Source organism: Mauremys mutica, chromosome 4, assembly GCF_020497125.1.
Source record: "Mauremys mutica isolate MM-2020 ecotype Southern chromosome 4, ASM2049712v1, whole genome shotgun sequence".
NCBI classification, from domain to species: Eukaryota; Metazoa; Chordata; order Testudines; family Geoemydidae; genus Mauremys; species Mauremys mutica.
In genome coordinates this window covers 155289476-155308816 of record NC_059075.1, presented here as the reverse complement: position 1 = coordinate 155308816, position 19341 = coordinate 155289476, and the positions used below count along the sequence as shown (strand labels likewise).

Below are 19341 nucleotides of genomic sequence, written 5' to 3'. Positions count from 1 at the left end.
TAAGGTATCGTCACAAAGCTTATAATCTACGGAGTGTGGTCATCCCATTTGTACAAATGTATCATTCTTGTATCTAAAGCTAGAAATGTGAAGTATTACTCTAAAGTCCTATTGTAACTTTGCGAAGTGTGGGCCATTAATAATGGCTTGGAGTCTTGATGGCTCCCATTAACCAGGACAATTGGTTGTAAATGGCTCTGTTTATTTGAAAGCCTTCCTGTGGGTCAGGCAGGGAAGAATGAAGGCTTGGGGGGGTCTCCCAGGACATGTGACCATGTCACCTGGTACTGGAATCCATCTTAAACCTGGTGCTTTTCCATTTAGATGGAACGGTGGGAACCTAGAGAGAGACAAAGGATTCCCGCCTTGTGCCAAAGATATAAAAGGGGGTGGAGCAGAACAGAGGGTGCTGCTAGTCATGAGGAATCCCCTAGCTACCACCTGAGCTGGAAGAAGGACTGTACCAGGGGAAGGATTGGGCCCAGACTAGAAAGGAGTCTAGTCTGTGAAAGAAGCTGATTGGAACATCTCTGAGGGTGAGATATTACCTGTATCAGTTTCTTAATGTATTAGGCTTAGACTTGAGTGTTTTTGTTTTATTTTGCTTGGTAACTTTGTTCTGTCTGTTTTACTTGAAACCACTTGAATCCTTAATAAAATCACTTTTGTTTATTAATTAACCCAGACTAAGTGGTTAATACCTGGGGGAGCAAACAGCTGTGCATGTCTCCCTATCAGTGTGATAGAGGGCGGACAATTTATGAGTTTACCCTGTATAAGCTTTATACAGGGTAAAACAGATTTATTTGGGGTTTGGATCCTATTGGGAGCTGGGTGTCTGGGTGCTGGAGACAGGACTACTTGCTAAGCTGTTTTCAGTTAAGTCTGCAGCTTTGGGGACGTGGTTCAGACTCTGGGTCTGTGTTGCAGCAGGCGAGCGTGTCTGGCTCAACAAGGCAGGGTTCTGGAGTCCAAAGCTGGCAGGGAAAATGGGCTCAGAGGCAGTCTCAGCACATCAGGTGACAGTCCCAAGGGGTCTCTGTGACCGAACCCGGCACACATACCTTGTGAGGTATCATTTGAAAAGTCTTGATCTGTTGAACATTCATATCCTGTTGAGTTGTGTGTGCTGCCACTGTATGTGAAGTTATGAAGCTTTGCTATGTGTGTGTCACTGAAAAATGTTGTGAGGCAGGGAGACACCCACAACAAGCCTTTCAGGTACAACAACGGAGTAGCCATAAACAGCTAGACAGCGGGTCAATGGCTCATCAACACCCAGCAAGGAAAGAATCCACTGTCCCAGGAACTGTAGACAATGGAGATTTCTCAGAGGGATCACGCATACAGTGAAGACTTCTCAGTGGGAACACGTATACAATGGAGACTGCTTGATCCCCACTTCACAGCAAGGATCTTTCCAGGAAGCTGGAAGAAACTATAAAAGCGGGGAACTGACACCTGGAAACACATCTGGAGGACAAAGACTTTGAATTAGGGAAGGGTGGTCCCGGGCCGGGAAAGAGTCCCAGCCTATGTATTGAGGATCTCTGACCAGTTTGTACCATCTGTTAGGGGGAGACTCTGCTTCATTCAAATCCTGTTTAGTTTGTAGACCTGGGACTGCTAATTTATTTTTTGTTTCTTTAGGAACCAACTCTGATGTCTGCGCTTTTTACTTATAATCACTTAAAATCGATCTGCCTGTAGTTAATAAACCTGTTTTATATTTTACCTTAAACAGTTAGTTTTGTTTGAAGTGTTGGGGAAATCTCAGCTCAGGCTGGTGCATCTCCTCTGCAAACTGAGGGAGGGGTGAACTGGGTAATGAACTTGCACTGGACGGGCTTCTGACCACTGCCAGACAGGACAGCTCTGGGGTGCAAGGCGGAGGGGGAACTGGCTGGGGCCTCTCAACTGTTGGTTCATGAGTGGCTGAGAGAAGCATCCATGTATCTCAGATGGGCGGATCCCTGCCTGTGGGTGTCTGTGTGGGTGCAGCGCCTGCCAGAGGCCTGTGGCTTGTCACAGCATCACAGCGTGAGACGCTCACCCCAGGTCAGTGGGGCAGAGGGCTCCGTGGCCCCACAGCCCAGGTTGCACCCCGTGAGGAAATGGCTTGGGTGAGGTTCAGAGCAACAGTCTCTAAAGTGCAATGAACTTTACAGTCACAACAAATTTATGAGTCCGGTGTCTTCTTCCAGGACCTGGCTGTGCTGCGGGTGGGGTTCCCTGGGTTGCATTTGGGGTCTGTGTCACAGAGTGTGGAGGAGTCAGGACCCTGCACCCCCCACTTCTTGTGATTCACCGTGACTCAGCCAGCTGGTAAACAGAAGGTTTATTAGATGACAGGAACACAGACCAAAACAGAGCTTGTAGGTACCAACAGCAGGACCCCCTCAGTCAAGTCCATCTTGGGGGACAGGGAGCCTAGATCATGGCCCTGGGTCTCCCTCCATTTCCCCAGCCAGCTCCGAACTGAAACCCCTCCAGCCTCTCCCCCAGCCTCCCCCCAGCTCCTCCTCCAGCCTTTGTCCAGTTTCCTGGGGAGAAGGTGTCACCTGGCCCCATCCCCGTCCTGGGCTCAGGTTACATGCTCAGGTATCGTCCCTCAAGTGAAGTCACACCCTGATATCCCATCCCCAATGCAGACAGTCCCAGTAAAACTCCCCCACAACATTCCCGGGTCAGTCCTCCCCACGCCCTGCTCCGTCACAGTCTGTGTAACGAAACCCCCTCTGAACCTTCAGTTCCAGCCTCCTGCCTGGCCCCTAACCCCCTCTGAGGTGGGTTCTTCATATATTTATTAGTGGATCTTTTATGTTTGGAACTCACTGCTGTATGAGCCCCGCTCTGTTCAGAGTGTTCTGTACCCTGCATCTCTGTGCTCGGGCTTTTTACTGCCTCTGGGTACGAACCCTCCTGTGTGATGGTCTCCTGTCTGGTATTTCCCAGTTTCTGGTTCTTTAAAGATGGGGTGAACCACTCCCTAACCTCTGCCGAGAGCCTGAGACAAGGGCTGTGAGAGGGGTGCAAGCTGGGCCCAATACACCTCAATGTGGCGCTAACTCTGATCCCTGCTAAGGGCGATTCACTTCTCAGCATCCCAATGTCTTCGCTGTGGATCCCGGGCTTTGAGGCCAGACGGCAGCGATCATATTATGAAGAGCTGCAGAGACATCAGTAAGAGCTGTCAGGTTTCTTTGATGTATCTCAGTCGCTGGCCATGAGACCTTCCACCTTTCATTAGGTTGGTTTCCTGTCTCATGCAGTTGGAAACCAAAAGCAGGTTCGAACTGCTCTTTCTGAGAAACAAGAGGGTTAGCTTTCAGAGTAGCAGCCGTGTTAGTCTGTATCCGCAAAAACAACAGAAGTTGTTGCAGCATCTTAGAGACTAACAAATTTATTTGAGCATAAGCTTTTGTGGGCTACAGCTCACCTCATCAGCTGCATAGAATGGAACACACAGACAGGAGATAGTTATACATACAGAGAACATGAAAAGGGTTAGCAGAATTCATACTGGCTGCAAAACAAGACAGCAAACAAAGCCCACAAAAAGCCCGGCACTGTTGCAATGCTTCTCAGGCAGGGCCGGCTCCAGCCTTTTTGCCACCCTAAGCATCCGAAGGTGCAAACAATTTGATATTTATTGGGTTGAACTTCGAGCAAGCTTAAATCCAAGTTCCTTTTTCCTTATTTTTGAATCCCAACTTACTTCCTGTTTGCCCCTTGTGACGGGTTGGATCACAGAAATGCCCTGGGAGCTGCCACCTGATGTGCCAAGACTACTTCTGCCCCTGCTTTCCCTGCCAGCTTGGGACTCCAGCACCTTGTCTTGCTGAGCCAGACATTCCCGTCTGCTCCAACACAGACCCAGGGTCCGAATTACTTGCCCCAAAGCTGCAGGTTTACCTGAAAGCAGCTCACAGAAATGTGCTTGTTGTCTTTAGCACTCAGATGCCCAACTCCCATGCGGTCTAAACCCCAATAAATCTGTTTTACGCTGTATAAAACTTATACAGGGTAAACTCATAAATTGTTCACCCTCTATAACACTGATAGAGAGATATGCAATGTTGTTTGCTCCCCCAGGTATTAATACACACTCTGAGTTAATTAATAAGTAAAAAGTGATTTTATTAAATACAGAAAGTAGGATTTAAATGGTTCCAAGTAGTAACAGACAGAACAAAGTCAGTCACCAAGCAAAATAAAATAAAATACGCAAATCTATGTCTAATCAAACTGAATACAGATAATCTCACCCTCAGAGATGCTTCAGTAAGTTTTTTCCTCGGACTGGACACCTTCCAGGCCTGGGCACAATTCTTTCCCCTGGTACAGCTCTTGTTCCAGCTCAGGTGGTAGTTAGGGGATTCTTCACGATAGCTCCTCCCCACCTTTATTCTGTTCGACCCCTTTATATATCTTTTGCATAAGGCGGGAATTCTTATTCTCTCTGGGTTTCCACCCCCCCATCACTGGAAAAGCACCAGGTTAAAGATGGATTCCAGTTCAGGTGACATGATCACATGTCACTGCAAGACTTCATTACCCGCTTGCCAGCACACAGGTATGCAGGAAGACTGACAGGTAAAACAGAGCCATCTGCAGTCAATTGTTCTGGCTAATGGGAGTCATCAAGATTCCAAACCACCATTCATGGTCCACACTTTGCATAATTACAGTAGGACCTCAAACTTATAGTTCATATTTCTAGTTTCAGATACAAGAGTGGTACATTTATACAACTAGGATGATCACACTCAGTAGATTATAAGCTTTGTAACGATACCTTACAAGAGACCTTTTGCATGAAGCACATTCCAGTTACATTATATTCACTCATTATCATATTTTTATAAAACCATATAGACTGCACATCATCCCACCCCTAATTTATATAGTAATATGCTTAGCTATACCTTAACCCAGGGGTTGGCAACCTTTCAGAAGTGCTGTGCCGAGTCTTCATTTAGTCACTCTAATTTAAGGTTTCATGTCCCAGTCATACATTTTAACGTTTTTAGAAGTTCTCTTTCTATAAGTCTATAATATATAACTAAACTATTGTTGTATGTAAAGTAAATAAGGCTTTTAAAATGTTTAAGAAGCTTCATTTAAATTTAAATTAAAATGCAGAGCCCCCTGGACCGGTGGCCAGGACGCGGGCAGTGTGAGTGCCACTGAAAATCAGCTCGCGTGCCGCCTTCGGCACATGTGCCATAGCTTGCCTACCCCTGCCTTAACTGATCATTCTTCTGAAATTTACCTAACCAATCCTAACATATTGTAACATGATTAGCTAACCAATTATATCCCACCACCTTAATTGGTTTACACCCAGCAAAACTAATTATACAGCAGCCAGAAACAATCACCGAATCAGACAGAGACCATGCAAATAAACAACAGCAAAGTGGGACCTATAATGACAAAACAATAACAGAAGGGAGGATTTCACAACTACATCTAGACAGACATAAGGATTTCCCAGCTGTGTCTATTGATAAATGAGTTCTTACCAAACAGAAAACGATCAAAGTAAATTTCCTTTTACATCTTCTAGGCTCTTCCCTTTCTCTGGAGGTGATAGATCGGATCACCTACCTAACAGCCCAATAGCGCCTTATTTCAGTGTGACTAGTTTGGAATGTGAGGACGTGACCGGTCGCTTCCCGGCTTGTGGCTGCTCGCACTGCTTAGCCAAAGGCCTGAGCCTAAGAACAGGGCCTCAGAGTGTCACAGTGACAGAAGGCCCTTAAACAGATTCTTTCTTTTATACCGCTATAACTAGCTAAATGATAAACATGTAAGCAGAGTCAGGCTGAGCTCTACCCTCAGATCTGGTGGTGAATTGTGGTGAGTTGTGGAAAAGAACTTAAGGGGTTGGTCTTGTTTGCATAGACACACCCACCCTGCCTAGCATGAGCCCACATGGTCACTGTGCCTGCTGTGGGGTCCCCAGTTTCTCTGTTATTGAGGCAGGAAGAATAAAGTGTTGTTACCCTGATTATGTGAATCAAGGCCAGTGGAACTGTTTCATGACAGAGGGACTTGCCATCAACTAAGTAGCACTCGCTAGACAAGGGACATGGGTTCCAAAACCCAGTGAATTGAGAGAGAGAGAGAGAGAGAGAGAGGCAGGCAGGCAGGCAGGCAGGCAGGCAGGCTGGCTGGCTGGCTGGCTGGCTGGCTGGGGACAGGGACAGGGACAGGGACAGGGACAGGGATTTGTACCTGATGGTCAGCCTGCCCTTCTTGAGGTTTTTCTTTGCTCTCTACTGTGGAATATCAGAGCTAACTTTAATTCCGTTAGGAGACTGGTTACAGGCTGCAGACCTGAATTCACTGCAGGCCAATGGTACAACAGCACTGAGGCTCCCCTACTACAAGCTGAAGTCACTGAGTGCTGTGGGGCAGCCTGAAGGTATGCTGCAGAGCTAGTTCTGGGATGGCTGGAGTGGTTTGCAGGACAGCTTGTGGAGCGGCTCACGGGACAGCTGGAGGAGTGGAGCGGCTGGTGGAATGGCTCACGGTGAAGACTGCAGCAGAACCCCATGGAGAGGTGGGGCAGTCGGCCTTGGACCACGTAAGGTGCCCCTTAACACTGCTGTGCCTCCCCTCCCCCCCAGGCTGGGAGGTAAAACTCTGCAGATAAACTTTTGAACTCTGGGGCTGCACTGACCAGGGACAGAGACTTTTGGGTTGTTGGACTTTTGGGTGATTTTTGGGGGTTGCCGGACTTAAGACCCCGAGGGGAAAAGGACATTGCCAAACTTACTTGGGGGAGGGGGGGTCTTTTGCTCATGGTTTGTGTTGTGAATCCTGTTTGTGGTGTTTCCCCAACATAACACTGCATTGTTTCCCTCCTTTATTAAAAGGATTTTGCTACACTCAGACTCTGTGCTTGCAAGTGGGGAAGTATTGCCTCCTAGAGGCGCCTGGTGGGGGGGGGGGTATGTAATTGTCCCAGGTCACTGGGTGGGGGCTCGAGCCGGTTTTGCATTGTGTTATTGACACGGAACCCCTGGATACTGAACCCGGCCCTTGTCGCTGCCAACTCAGATGGGCCGAAGGGTTACAAACATATACCTACATTCTTAAAATATAGGCCTTTACAGACAGGCCTGAATATCTATATCCCTAACACTGCCCAGCATCATGACATTGGGATGCAAATTCCCACCACTTATTTAATTGTTTTTTCATGGTTTTGGGGAGTTAGTCACAATTTTGGACGGGTTTGTTGGCAATCGCTCGACTCCCACAGCTTTGGAACACGATAGTCTGCATTTTTCGTATTTATAGGAAGCTTCAGTTTCTCCCAGGGGAAAACAGGCTCCAGTTTGCTCTCAGGGCAGACTAAGAGGCACAGGGGGGTGTTTGTCACCGCGTTGTCTGGGAGGAACGAATAGGGTCATTAAGAGACTGGTTGAAACTGACGTAGATGAAGAAGGGGTTCTCAGAGACAAAGCAAGCTTCACACCCATCCTCCAAGCAGACCTCCTGCAATCCTTCCCCAAACCAGCCTGGTTCCCCTGAGCTACACGCACCCAGGGATCGATGTAAGCTTCCTGCTGGTTACACACAGAGCATACAAAGTCCTGCTTCTCCAAACCCAGGGGGAGCTGAGACTGAAAGGAGCAGGATTTTTAGCTTTCAGCCCCCTTCACCAGCAGAGCCCCAAACTCTCGGTCTGGCTTTTCCCAGCATCGCACTGTTCTCACAAGATCCTGCCTCTGCCTCTGTCTCTGCTCTCCTCTGTTCTGTCTTTCGTCTCTCCTCAGCTCCCCTGTGATCTCGCTTCCCCCGCCCCTGCCTCCACCTAAACCAATCCTCAGCCCATAGCTCCTGGGCAGCTTCACACCCACCCTTTGAATGAGGTGGGGCTGTGATGAAGTAGGAATCTCCTGTCCTATTTTTAGGATGCTGATGTGTGCCTCAGTTTCCCTCTCTACGGTGCATTGCTACCCAGGAGTGAAAAAGGGTTAAAAGCCATTTTGAGGACCGAGAAGGAAACATGGGGTGTTTGAGTGACATAACTGGGGTAGGGTGCCGGGGTCATTACAAGACTGGCTGAAATGGACCCGTGTGAATGGAGGGTTGGCCAGGACAACGGAGCCCTGAGGACTGAACAACTGACGCTGATCCCCGGGGATCTCCGGCAGGCGGAGCCTGTGAACTCAGCCGGGGTCTGCCAGAGTTGGACAATGACTCTGAAGAAAGAGGGGGATCCCTTGAAGGTCGGGTGCCCTGAAGCGGTTCCTCCAAAGGTCTCTAGCAAAGCCAGGGTGCAGCGGTGATCCTGTCTGTAACGTGATAGCGTTTGAATGCCACATCCAGGGCTTCCAAAAGTGCCGGGAATGTTCTAAGTGCCAATGGCCAGAACCCTGCTGATTTTCGGGGAGGTCAGAGATGGAGAAAAGGGGCAAATGCAGCTTCTGGCTTTCTGAGCCTTCTTGTCAAGTTTTTCTCTGGCACCACAAAGGCAAGTAACTGACCCCTTGAGAATACCAGTGATCACCTGACTCCTGGAGCTCAGAGCTTTAAAAGAAAGGTGACACATCATGCGATGCCCGGTTCTCATCCAATAACCCTGGCAAAAGAGGAGAACCCAGCCTGCCATTTCAGGGTGGCAAGGGGCAGTGACAGGGGTGCCAACGCCAACCTACTGGATCCTGTTTTATCTCTCACAATTCCTCATGCACAGACTTTTATGCCCCAGCCACTGACTTCCAGGAAACGTAAATTCACGGCCTGATGGTCAGTCAAGGCTCAGATGCAAGCCCCTGACCTGGTGGAAGCCGGATCTGAGAGCAGGGCATGGCCATGCTGGACAATACAATGGCTTAGATAATCAACGGTATCAATTGTAACTGTAAGTTAGCCAAAAGTTGGCTACAGACCTGGTGTCTGCCCGCCCGGGGTAGGAATAGGCTCGGTAGCATTTAAATTTTATTTTTTGATAATTTTGACAGAGAACAATACTTATTGTTAAGCATTTTTTTTCTGTTTTTATCTGTTTAATTTTGTTCAGTTGCAGGAAATGATGGGTGGGGGAGGCGGGGGCAGTCAGGCAATTATTTTACTGATAGCAAATGCTATCCAAAGCGTCTAAGCTTTATAACGCATGAACGCAAAATGTGAACACCACACGTGAAAATATACAAAGTAAATCTCAAATCAGACCTCTTCATTCACTAGCCCGTTTGTAACAAGCCTAATTCAGAAATCTAAATCGTTGGATTCTGACTCTAAGTTTTCAAACAGCATTTTTCTTATGTAAAAAGCGACAAAGAGTCCTGTGGCACCTTGTAGACTAACAGACGTACTGGAGCATGAGCTTTCGTGGGTGAATACTCAATTGCATCTGACAAAGTGGGTATTCACCCATGAAAGCTCATGCTCCAGTACGTCTGTTAGTCTATAAGGTACCACAGGACTCTTTGTTGCTTTTCACAGATCCAGACTAACATGGCCACCCCTCTGATACATTTTTCTTATGTTTCCTATTGGTAAATTTTGATGATTGCCGATGGAAATATTTGCTCATCAGTTGGGGTGGATGCAGTGAAATTGACGTTTACCGGTAACAATCTGATCCTTCCAAGCATAGTGATTAATTAAAGTCCAGGATCAGAAGTCAAAAAGACCTTGACAAATGGGAGAGCTGGTCTGAAATCAACAAGAAGAAATTCAGGAAAGACGAGCACAAAGTAGGAAGGAAAAATCAAATGCACAACTACAAAATGGAGAATCGCTGCCTGGGGGTTGTATTTCTGGAAAGGACCCGGGGGCTAGAGCAGATCTCAAATTGAATCTGAGTCAACAATGGGACGCTGTTGCAAAAAAGGCGAATATCTTTTGGGGCTGTATTAAAAGCAGTGTTGTCAGGAAGACATGGGAGGTCATTTGCCCACTCTATGGTGAAGTCTCAGGGGGCAGAGTGTGCTGAATTCAGGACACCGCACATTAGGAAAGATGTGGACAAATTGAGGGGTCCAGAGGAGAGCAACATAAATGATCAAAGGTTCAGAAAACAGGGCCTATAAGGTTTAGGGGGAGGGATAGCTCAGTGGTTTCAGCATTGGCCTGCTAAACCTAGGGTTATGAGTTCAATCCTTCAGGGGGCCACTTAGGAATCTGGAGTAAAAATCAGTACTTGGTCCCGCTAGTGAAGGCAGGGGGCTGGACTCAATGACCTTTCTGGGTCCCTTGCCATTCTAGGAGATAAGTATATCTCCATGTGTTATTATAACTGACCTTGTTTAATCTTGAGGTTGAAGGGAAATCTAGATTAGATATTAGGAGGAGCTTTCTAAGGCTAAGGGTAGTTAAGGTGTCTGGAACAGGGTTTCGAGGGAGGCTGGGGAATATATCTGTCATTGAAGGCTTTTAAGAACAGGTTGGACAAGCATCTGCCAGCTGGCCACTTCCTGACACGGGCCAGAGACAGGAGACCTGGGTGGAAAGCAGGTTGGGAGCTTCCATGTTGCCACCAGCGGTTTGACTGCCTGTAGTAGGCCAAGCAGGGAGAAGCAATTTAAATATCATGTGGGTTGGCAAAGGAACCCCCACCCCCACCAGCCAAACTTCCCCCGGGGGAACAGAGAAGAAGCAGATCCTGCCCCCGGGGCTGGCGGGGGCGGGGGCGGGGGGGGACGGACGGAAGGACCAGAGGGGATGAGCCTGACCCAGTGGCCTGGCTCTGTCCCTTTCCCAGGGCCTGGGCTCGTGGGTTTGTAGGTCTGGGGGATGTGAGGAAAAGAGACTCTGTGCAGAGGGGAGCCGGGCTGTGAACGGGCGTGTCTCACAATGGGGTGGGGCGCAGAGATGAGGGTTCATGAGCTTCTGCTTTCAATTTCCTGTGAATCAGAAATGTAACCGCTGGGCTCCGAGCCAGACAGCTGGAGAACCAGAGTCCGAGGTGCCATGGCTTCCTCAGCATCAGCACATCTGGCCAAAATCAGCCCCCACACCCACGGGGCGGCTCCCGCTGGGTTTAGAACCCGCTGCCTCGAAGCCAGAGCTTCTTGCTCCGCCGGCTGGAGGCTGAGCTGGGCCGTCCCGACCCAGAGCTCCTGTGGGACCGGATCATGGCGGGACTCTGCTCCCAGCTGGCCGCGTTGCTCCTGTTGCTGGTGCTGCTGCCGTCCCCAGTGCATGGTAAGAGGGAGCAAGGGATCCAGAGCGATGCAGAGCCATGGGGAACAGACCAGAAGGGGAAGATCAGATCCAGATCCTGCCCCAGTGGACTGGCTCTGACTCTTTCCCAGGGCCTGGGTTTGTAAGTTTGTGGGTCTGGGGGCACATGAGGAAAACAGATCCTACCCAGAGAGGGGCAGAAATGACAGTGCCGGTCCCCAGGCCCTGGTGTGCATGAAGGGACCCTGTTCCCCACCGCCCCAGACATCACCGGCTTGACCCCTCCCACCCCTCTGACTAACCCCCCACAGGAGCCACTGCCTCCAGTCCCCCTCCCATTTGTTGTGCCCCAATCTCCTGCCCTCAGGCTTGGCTGGGTGGAAAGAGCACGTTTGGCCCTGAGAGAGCTGAGCGCAGCCCTCGTTCATCTCATGTCGATGTTCACTCTGAAACCTATTGACACATGGTAGCCACCTACAATTTGGGGTGCGGTATGGGGATTATGGGAGGAGCTATGGGACAGTGGGTGGGGCTTGTATTCCAGCCTGATAAGAACATAAGAACGGCCATCCTGGGTCAGACCAAAGGTCCATCTAGCCCAGTGTCCTGTCTGCCGACAGTGGCCAATGCCAGGTGCCCCAGAGGGAATGAACAGAACCGGGAAGCATCCAGTCACCTGTCACCCATTCCCAGCTTCTGGCAAACAGAGGCCAGGGACACCATTCCTGCCCAACCTGGCTAGTAGCCATTGATGGACCTGTCCTCCATGAACTTCTCTAGTTCTTTTTTGAACCCTGTCGTGGTCTTGGCCTTCACAACATCCTCTGGCAAGGAGTTCCACAGGTTGACTGTGCGTTGTGTGAAGAAATACTTCCTTTTGTTTGTTTTAAACCTGATGCCTATTAATTTCAACCTCTAGTTCTTGTGTTATAGGCAGTAGTAAACAACACATCCTTATCTATTTTCTCTGCACCAGTCATGATTTTATAGACCTCAACCATATCTCCCCTTAGTCGTCTCTTTTCCAAGATGAAAAGCCTCAGTTTTATTAGTCTCTCCTCACACGGAAGCCGTGCCAGACCCCTAATCATTTTTGCTGCTCTTTTCTGAACCTTTTCCAATTCCAATACATCTTTTGTGAGTGGGGCGACCACATCTGCACGCAGTGCTCAAGATGTGGGCATACCATAGATTTATACAGAGGCAATATGATATTTTCTGTCCTATTATCTATCCCTTTCTTAATTATTCCCAGCATTCAGGTGGCTTTTTTGACTGCTGCTGCACATTGAGTGGACGTTTTCAGAGAACTCTCCACAATGAGTCCAAGATCTTTCTTGAGTGGGAACCGCTAATTTATACCCCATCATCTTATATCGATAGTTGGGATTATGCTTTCCAATGTGCATTACTTTGCCTTTATCAGCATTAAATTTCATCTGCCATTTTGTTGCCCAGTCACCTAGTTTTGACAGATCCTTTGTAGCTCTTCGCAGTCTGCCTGGGACTTAACTATCTTTAATAATTTTGTATTATCTGCAAATGTTGCCACCTCACTGTTTAGCCCCTTTTCCAGATCATTTATGAATATGTTGAATAGGACCGATCCCAGTACAGACCCCTGGGGGACACCACTATTTACCTCTCTCCATTCTGCAAACTGACCATTCATACCCACCCTTTGTTTCTTATCTTTTAACAAGTTAACAGTCATTGAGAGAATCTCCCCTCTTACCCCGCTGCAGCTTAATTTACTTAAGAGCCTTTGGTGAGGGACCTTGTCAAAGGCTTTCTGAAAATCTAAGTACACTATATCCACCGGATCCCCTTAGTCCACATGCTTGTTGACCTCCTCAGCGAATTCTAGTAGATTGGTGAGGCATGATTTCCCTTTACTAAAACCATGTTGACTCTTCCTCAACAAATTATAATCATCTATAAATCTGACAATATTGTTCTTTATTATAGTTTCAGCCAGTTTGCCCGGTACTGAAACCAGGCTTACGGGCCTGTAATTTCTGGGATCACCTCTGGAGTCACATTAGCTAATCTTCCATTCATTGGGTCCAGAAGCTGACTGAAATAATACATACCACAGTTATATACCACAGTTAGTAGTTCCGCACCTTCCATCATCCTGCCTTCCTTCGGATCCTAATGCCGCTCCTGTCCCTATGGCCCTGATGCTGTAATGTCTTCCCGACATTTCTGTTCCCTCCATAGGTGCTGAGGAGAGTCAAGACCAGCCAGGTAAAGACTCAGGACTCCTGGGTTCTATCTTTAGTTCTGGGAGGGGGAGAGGTGTGCACCTTGTCCTGTGTTAACATGGCTCCCTGGTTTGTGCAGTGTTCAGCCGTATCACAGGGGGGCAGGATGCACAGGAGGGTCGATGGCCCTGGCAGGTCAGTGTGCAGGAATATGATGTCAAAAAAAATGAATACGACCACATCTGTGGAGGATCCCTCATCTCAGCCCAGTGGGTGGTGTCAGCCGCTCACTGCTTCAGTCGGTGAGTCACCCTGGCAGGGGATCCCAGGCTGCCCTGACTTGGTTTGCAGTGACATCTGTCTATGGTCTCAGCTCCATGGCTGACTTCCTGCTCTTGGTCAGACTATCCCCATGGTGCAGTGTGACGGTTCCCCTGCTGCCCCCACCCCAGAGCTGGCTGCATCTTTGTGCTGGGTGAGGCATCGCGTTGCTGTGTGGCTGTTCCCCAGCATCTCTGCCCCAGAAGTGGCTGCATTTTTGTCTATGTTCACAATCTATCTTTCCTCCTTGATCAGTATTTTCTGCCCCTCCTCTCCCAGCCATCTCAGTGAATCTAGTTATTGCGTGAACCTGGGGGAGTACCAGCTCCCCAATGCCTCCCGCACCTGCATCTCGTCCCCCGTGCGTCGCTTCATCAGCCACCCCGACTACAACCAGAGCCCGTTCTTCGCCGACATCGCCCTGGTGCAGCTGATGGAACCTGTCAACTTCACAGACACCATCCGCCCCGTCTCCCTGCTGGGCCCCTCCACCCAGTTCCCAGCCGGGGAAAAGTGCTGGGTCACGGGCTGGGGGAATACCGGGCCAGAGTGTAAAGGTGAGGGGGGATGGGAGCTTGGTGGGTCTAATGCAGGGGTCTCAAACTCAAATGACCCCGAGGGCCGCATGAGGACTAGTGCATTGGCCCGAGGGCCGCATCACTGACACGCCCCCTTGCTGCCCCTGGCCCCACCCCCAATCCACCCCTTCCATGAGGCCCCGCCCCTGCCCTGTCTCTTCTCCACCTCCTCCCCTAAGCACAGGCAGTTTTAATAAATATATACACTCAGTAATGCACCTCACTCAAAGGACAAAACACGCACTTAGATTTACTGCCTAAGGCTCTGGGAGGGAGTTTGGGTGGGGGAGGGGGTCTGGATGCAGGCTCTGTGCTCGATGCAGGCTCCAGGCTGCGGCAGGGGGTGGGGGTGCAGGCTTTGGGACGGAGTTTGGGGATAGGAGGGAGTGCAGGGGTGAGGGCTGTGGGGCTGAGGGTGAGGGGTACATGATGCAGGAGGGGGCTCAGGGCTAGGGAAGAGGTTGGGCTGTGGGTGAGGGCTGTGGATGAGGGGTTCATGATGCAGGAGGGGGCTCAGGGCTAGGGCAGAGGTTTGGAGTGTGGGGTGAGGGCTGTGGATGAGGGGTTCATGATGTGGGGGCGCTCAGGGCTGGGGCAGAGGATTAGGGTGCGGGGGGATGAGGGGTTCATGATGTGGGGGCACTCAGGGCTGGGGCAGAGGATTAGGGTGCGGGGGGATGAGGGCTCTGGCTGGGGCTGAGGATTAGGGTGCAGGGGGATGAGGGGTTCATGATGTGGGGGCGCTCAGGGCTGGGGCAGAGGATTAGGGTGCGGGGTGATGAGGGGTTCATGATGTGGGGGCGCTCAGGGCTGGGGCTGAGGATTAGGGTGCAGGGGGATGAGGGCTCTGGCTGGGGCTGAGGATTAGGGTGCAGGGGGATGAGGGGTTCATGATGTGGGGGTGCTCAGGGCTGGGGCTGAGGATTAGGGTGCGGGGGGAATGAGGGCTCTGGCTGGGGCTGAGGATTAGGGTGCAGGGGGATGAGGGCTCTGGCTGGGGCTGAGGATTAGGGTGCAGGGGGATGAGGGGTTCATGATGTGGGGGTGCTCAGGGCTGGGGCTGAGGATTAGGGTGCGGGGGGAATGAGGGCTCTGTCTGGGGCTGAGGATTAGGGTGCGGGGGGATGAGGGGTTCATGATGTGGGGGCGCTCAGGGCTGGGGCAGAGGATTAGGGTGCGGGGGGATGAGGGCTCTGGCTGGGGCTGAGGATTAGGGTGCAGGGGGATGAGGGGTTCATGATGTGGGGGTGCTCAGGGCTGGGGCTGAGGATTAGGGTGCGGGGGAATGAGGGCTCTGGCTGGGGCTGAGGATTAGGGTGCGGGGGGATGAGGGGTTCATGATGTGGGGGCGCTCAGGGCTGGGGCAGAGGATTAGGGTGCAGGGGATGAGGGCTCTGGCTGGGGCTGAGGATTAGGGTGCAGGGGGATGAGGGGTTCATGATGTGGGGGTGCTCAGGGCTGGGGCTGAGGATTAGGGTGCGGGGGGAATGAGGGCTCTGGCTGGGGCTGAGGGTTTGGGGTTGGAGAGGCTCAGGGTAAGGGCAGCCTGCCTTGCCAGTACTGGCGGTGGCCAGGCACTAGGACCCTGCGGCAGCAGACAGCAAATCTGCTGGGAGCCCTCCGGGCAGCAGGCAGGGGAGAGGCGCGCTGCGTTCTGTCAGGCAGGGACGCAACACAACGCGGCAGAGGGGGGGGACACGCGGAGGGGGGGTGGCAGGCGGGGGCTGGGACCTGCTCCAGGCAGGGTCGCGGCGGCGGGGGGAGACCTGCGGTGGCCGGGGCCAATCCAGGCAGGACCGGGGGGGGGGGGGCGGGAAGAGACCCAGCTCCAACTATTGCTGGAGCAGGGCGCCCAGCCCTGAATATTGCTGGGGCCCGGGCCCCACACAAATATATAACCTGCCGCCCATGCTCCCGGCCCGGCCCAGCCCCGGCGGGTCCCGCTTCCCTTCCCCCGGCCCAGCCCCGGCGGGTCTCGCTTCCCTTCCCCCGGCCCGGCCCGGCCCCGGCAGGTCTCGCTTCCCTTCCCCCCCCCAGCCCAGCCCCGGTGGGTCCCGCTTCCCTCCCCCACCCCCCGGCCCGGCGGGTCTCGCTTTCCCCCCCCCTTACCCGAGCGCGTCTCCGGCGAGGCCTGAGCTCCGTCCCGCTCAGAGCCGCGTGGTGAGGGGGCGGGGCTGGGAGCTCCACGCCGAGCGCAGCGCTCAGCCCAGAGCTCCCAGCCCCGCCCCCTCCCCACGCGGCTCGGATGGGGCGGGGCTCAGGCGCTCGGACGGCGACTCGGCGCTCTATGTGCCGAGGCTCCAGGAGAGGGGCGGAGGCGGGAGCCTCCGCTTTTCTCTTGGGGGCCCCTGCGGAGCTCCCCTGGGGAGCTCCGCGGGCCGCAGGGAAGAGCTCCGCGGGCCGCATGTTTGAGACCCCTGGTCTAATGGGTGATTGGGGGTGATCTGAGAGCCCTTCCTCTGAGCTCGAAACACACAGGGCTGTGTAGCCACGAGGGACATCCTGTGCATGCTCACACACACACACACACACACACACACACACTCTCGCTCTCTGCCCTGTCCTCTCCATCAGGGGGCAGCACTGCGCGTGCTCACACACACACACACACACACACACTCTCACTCTCTGCCCTGTCCTCTCCATCAGGGGGCAGCACTGCGCGCGCTCACACACACACACACACACACACACACACTCTCACTCTCTGCCCTGTCCTCTCCATCAGGGGGCAGCACTGCGCGCGCTCACACACACACACACACACACACTCTCACTCTCTGCCCTGTCCTCTCCATCAGGGGGCAGCACTGCGCGCTCTCGCTCTCTCTCTCTCTCTCACACACACACACACACACACTCTTCCCCGTCCTCTCCATCAGGGGGCAGCACTGCGCGCGCTCACACACAATCTCCCCTGACGGGGACGTTTATGCGCACTCTGATCTGCAGCCCCTGGATTGTGATGTTGCTCACATGCCCAGCCGCCGTGTTACACTAGGAGAGATTTTCCCCAGCCCGTCCCCGTCTTTTCCAGCTCCCTCGGCATCCCCGAGGCTCCATCCCCGACTCTCTCATTCCAGATGCACTTCAGCCACCCCAGACTCTCCAGGAGGTGCAGGTTCCTCTCGTCGATGTGTCGACCTGCAGAGAACACTTTAGGGAACAGAGCCACTGGATCCAAGATGACATGCTGTGCACTGGGGCCAGGGGTGACCCTAATGGCCCCTGCAAGGTGGGCTTCTTGGCTTAGGAGGGCAGCACTGGGGCTGCTTGAAATTATCTGGCACATTTTTCTGTTTGCAAATATTGGCCCTTCCTCCCCAGCTCTCAAACAAGGCCCAGGTGGGTGATGTTTTAATTTGATCTTCTGCCGCGTCTCATTGATGGAGAAAGCAGCTCTCCTAGCACCAGTGCATTCTGGGAGATCTCACAAGTCACCATAGGAATGGGGGGGAAACTCTCTGAGCTCTGGCCCCACCAAACTGAGAAGGTTAAACGTAACGTGAGCTTAATGCCAGAAAAAACAAACCTAACAAGGGTGGAAGCTCTGCCCCAGCACTGCGGCAGGACATGGCATGGGAAGGAAATGAGTTTTATCCCCAGCTCTGGGAGGGAGTGGGGGCTGGTGGTTAGAGTGGGGGGGGGCTGGGAACCAGGACTCCAGGGTTCTCTCCCTGGTTCTGGGAGAGGAGTTGGGTCGAGTGGGTTAGAGCAGCAGGGGCTGGGAGCCAGGACTCCTGGGTTCTCTCCCTGGTTCTGGGAGAGGAGTAGGGGCTAGTGGGTTAGAGCGGGGCTGGGAGCCAGGACTCCTGGGTTCTGTCCCCGGCTCTGGGAGAGGAGTTGGGTCCAGTGGTTAGAGCAGCAGGGGCTGGGAGCCAGGACTCCTGGGTTCTCTCCCTGGTTCTGGGAGAGGAGTGGGGGCTAGTGGGTTAGAGCAGGGCTGGGAGCCAGGACTCCTGGGTTCTATCCCCAGCTCTGGGAGGGGAGTTGGGTCGAGTGGGTTAGAACAGGGGGGCTGGGAGCCAGGACTCCTGGGTTCTCTCCCTGGTTCTGGGAGAGGAAAAACAGGAGGCACTTTGTGGGAAGGGAGGCAAAGGGGCTGCCCTTGTTGACCCTAGTGTCCCTCTCTCTCTAGTTTGACTCCGGGGGGCCTCTGGTCTGTCAAAGGAACGGCAGCTTCGTCCTGACGGGGATCATCAGCTGGGGCAGAAACTCCTCACCCCCGCTCCCCAAGGTGTACGTCCAGGTCCCAGTCTATGTCAACTGGATCCAGAATGTCACGGGTGGCGCTGGCCTCTCCATCGTCTCTCCTGCCGTACTCAGTGCCGGTACCGCCAGTACCACCCCGCCGGGGCCCTGCAGCAACGGCTTAGTCTGCTCATGCCTAGCGCTGGCTCTGGCTGCACCGCTCCTTGCTGGGCTGCTGCTGCCGGCCCTGTGACCTGCCCCTTGGGGCTCCCCCCCGCGCCAACCCCCCGGCCCAGACGCAGCCCCAGGTAACATGGCAGCCCCCCGCCAGCAGGGGTGTGTATAGACCCCCCCCCTTGGCACCAGGTGTGGGCTCCGCATTGCTGGGGCCTGGGGGACACGGCTGGGAGAGGGTGGTGGACGGAAGCTCAGGGGGTCGCTATGGGGAGTGGGCACAGGGGGTCATATCCAGCCCTTCCTGCAACGCTGCAGCACACAGACCCCGGGGGTGACTGGGAGGCCGGTGGGGAAGGGCCTCGCAGCCGCTTTGATCCGGCCACTTGTGCTCCGAAAATCATCAATAAATCGGCTTTGCAAACTCTGTCTCCTCCCGGCAGCAGCCGCGACCTGTCTGGCAGCAGCTGGCGCTGCCTCCCGCTAGGGTCAGTCCTGCCGCCGCCATTGCTTGGGATGAGCTGTGGGACAGCAGAGTGTGGGGCTGCCCATCGCGCCAGGTGCTGCGCAGACCCCCCCCGAGATTGGGGCCCCCGTTGTGTCAGGTGCTGTACAGACACTGACCAATCTCAGGGCCCCTGGGCACAGACACGCCCCCTCACCCCCAAATAAGCTCAGTCCCTGCATCATGCTGGGCACTGCCCAGACCTCCTCCCCCA

General features: G+C 53.0%; 1 protein-coding gene across 1 annotated transcript; it reads left to right on the top strand.

Annotated features, from left to right (window-relative positions):
* Positions 1-11102: 11102 nt before the first annotated feature.
* On the top strand, positions 11103-18915 carry LOC123367914 (serine protease 33-like). Its single transcript, XM_045012245.1, has 6 exons — positions 11103-11172; positions 13375-13401; positions 13498-13660; positions 13959-14236; positions 17341-17492; positions 18396-18915. Exons 1-6 carry the CDS (start codon positions 11103-11105, stop codon positions 18699-18701), a joined length of 996 nt encoding a protein of 331 aa, XP_044868180.1. The 3' UTR covers positions 18702-18915.
* The last annotated feature ends 426 nt before the right edge of the window (positions 18916-19341 follow it).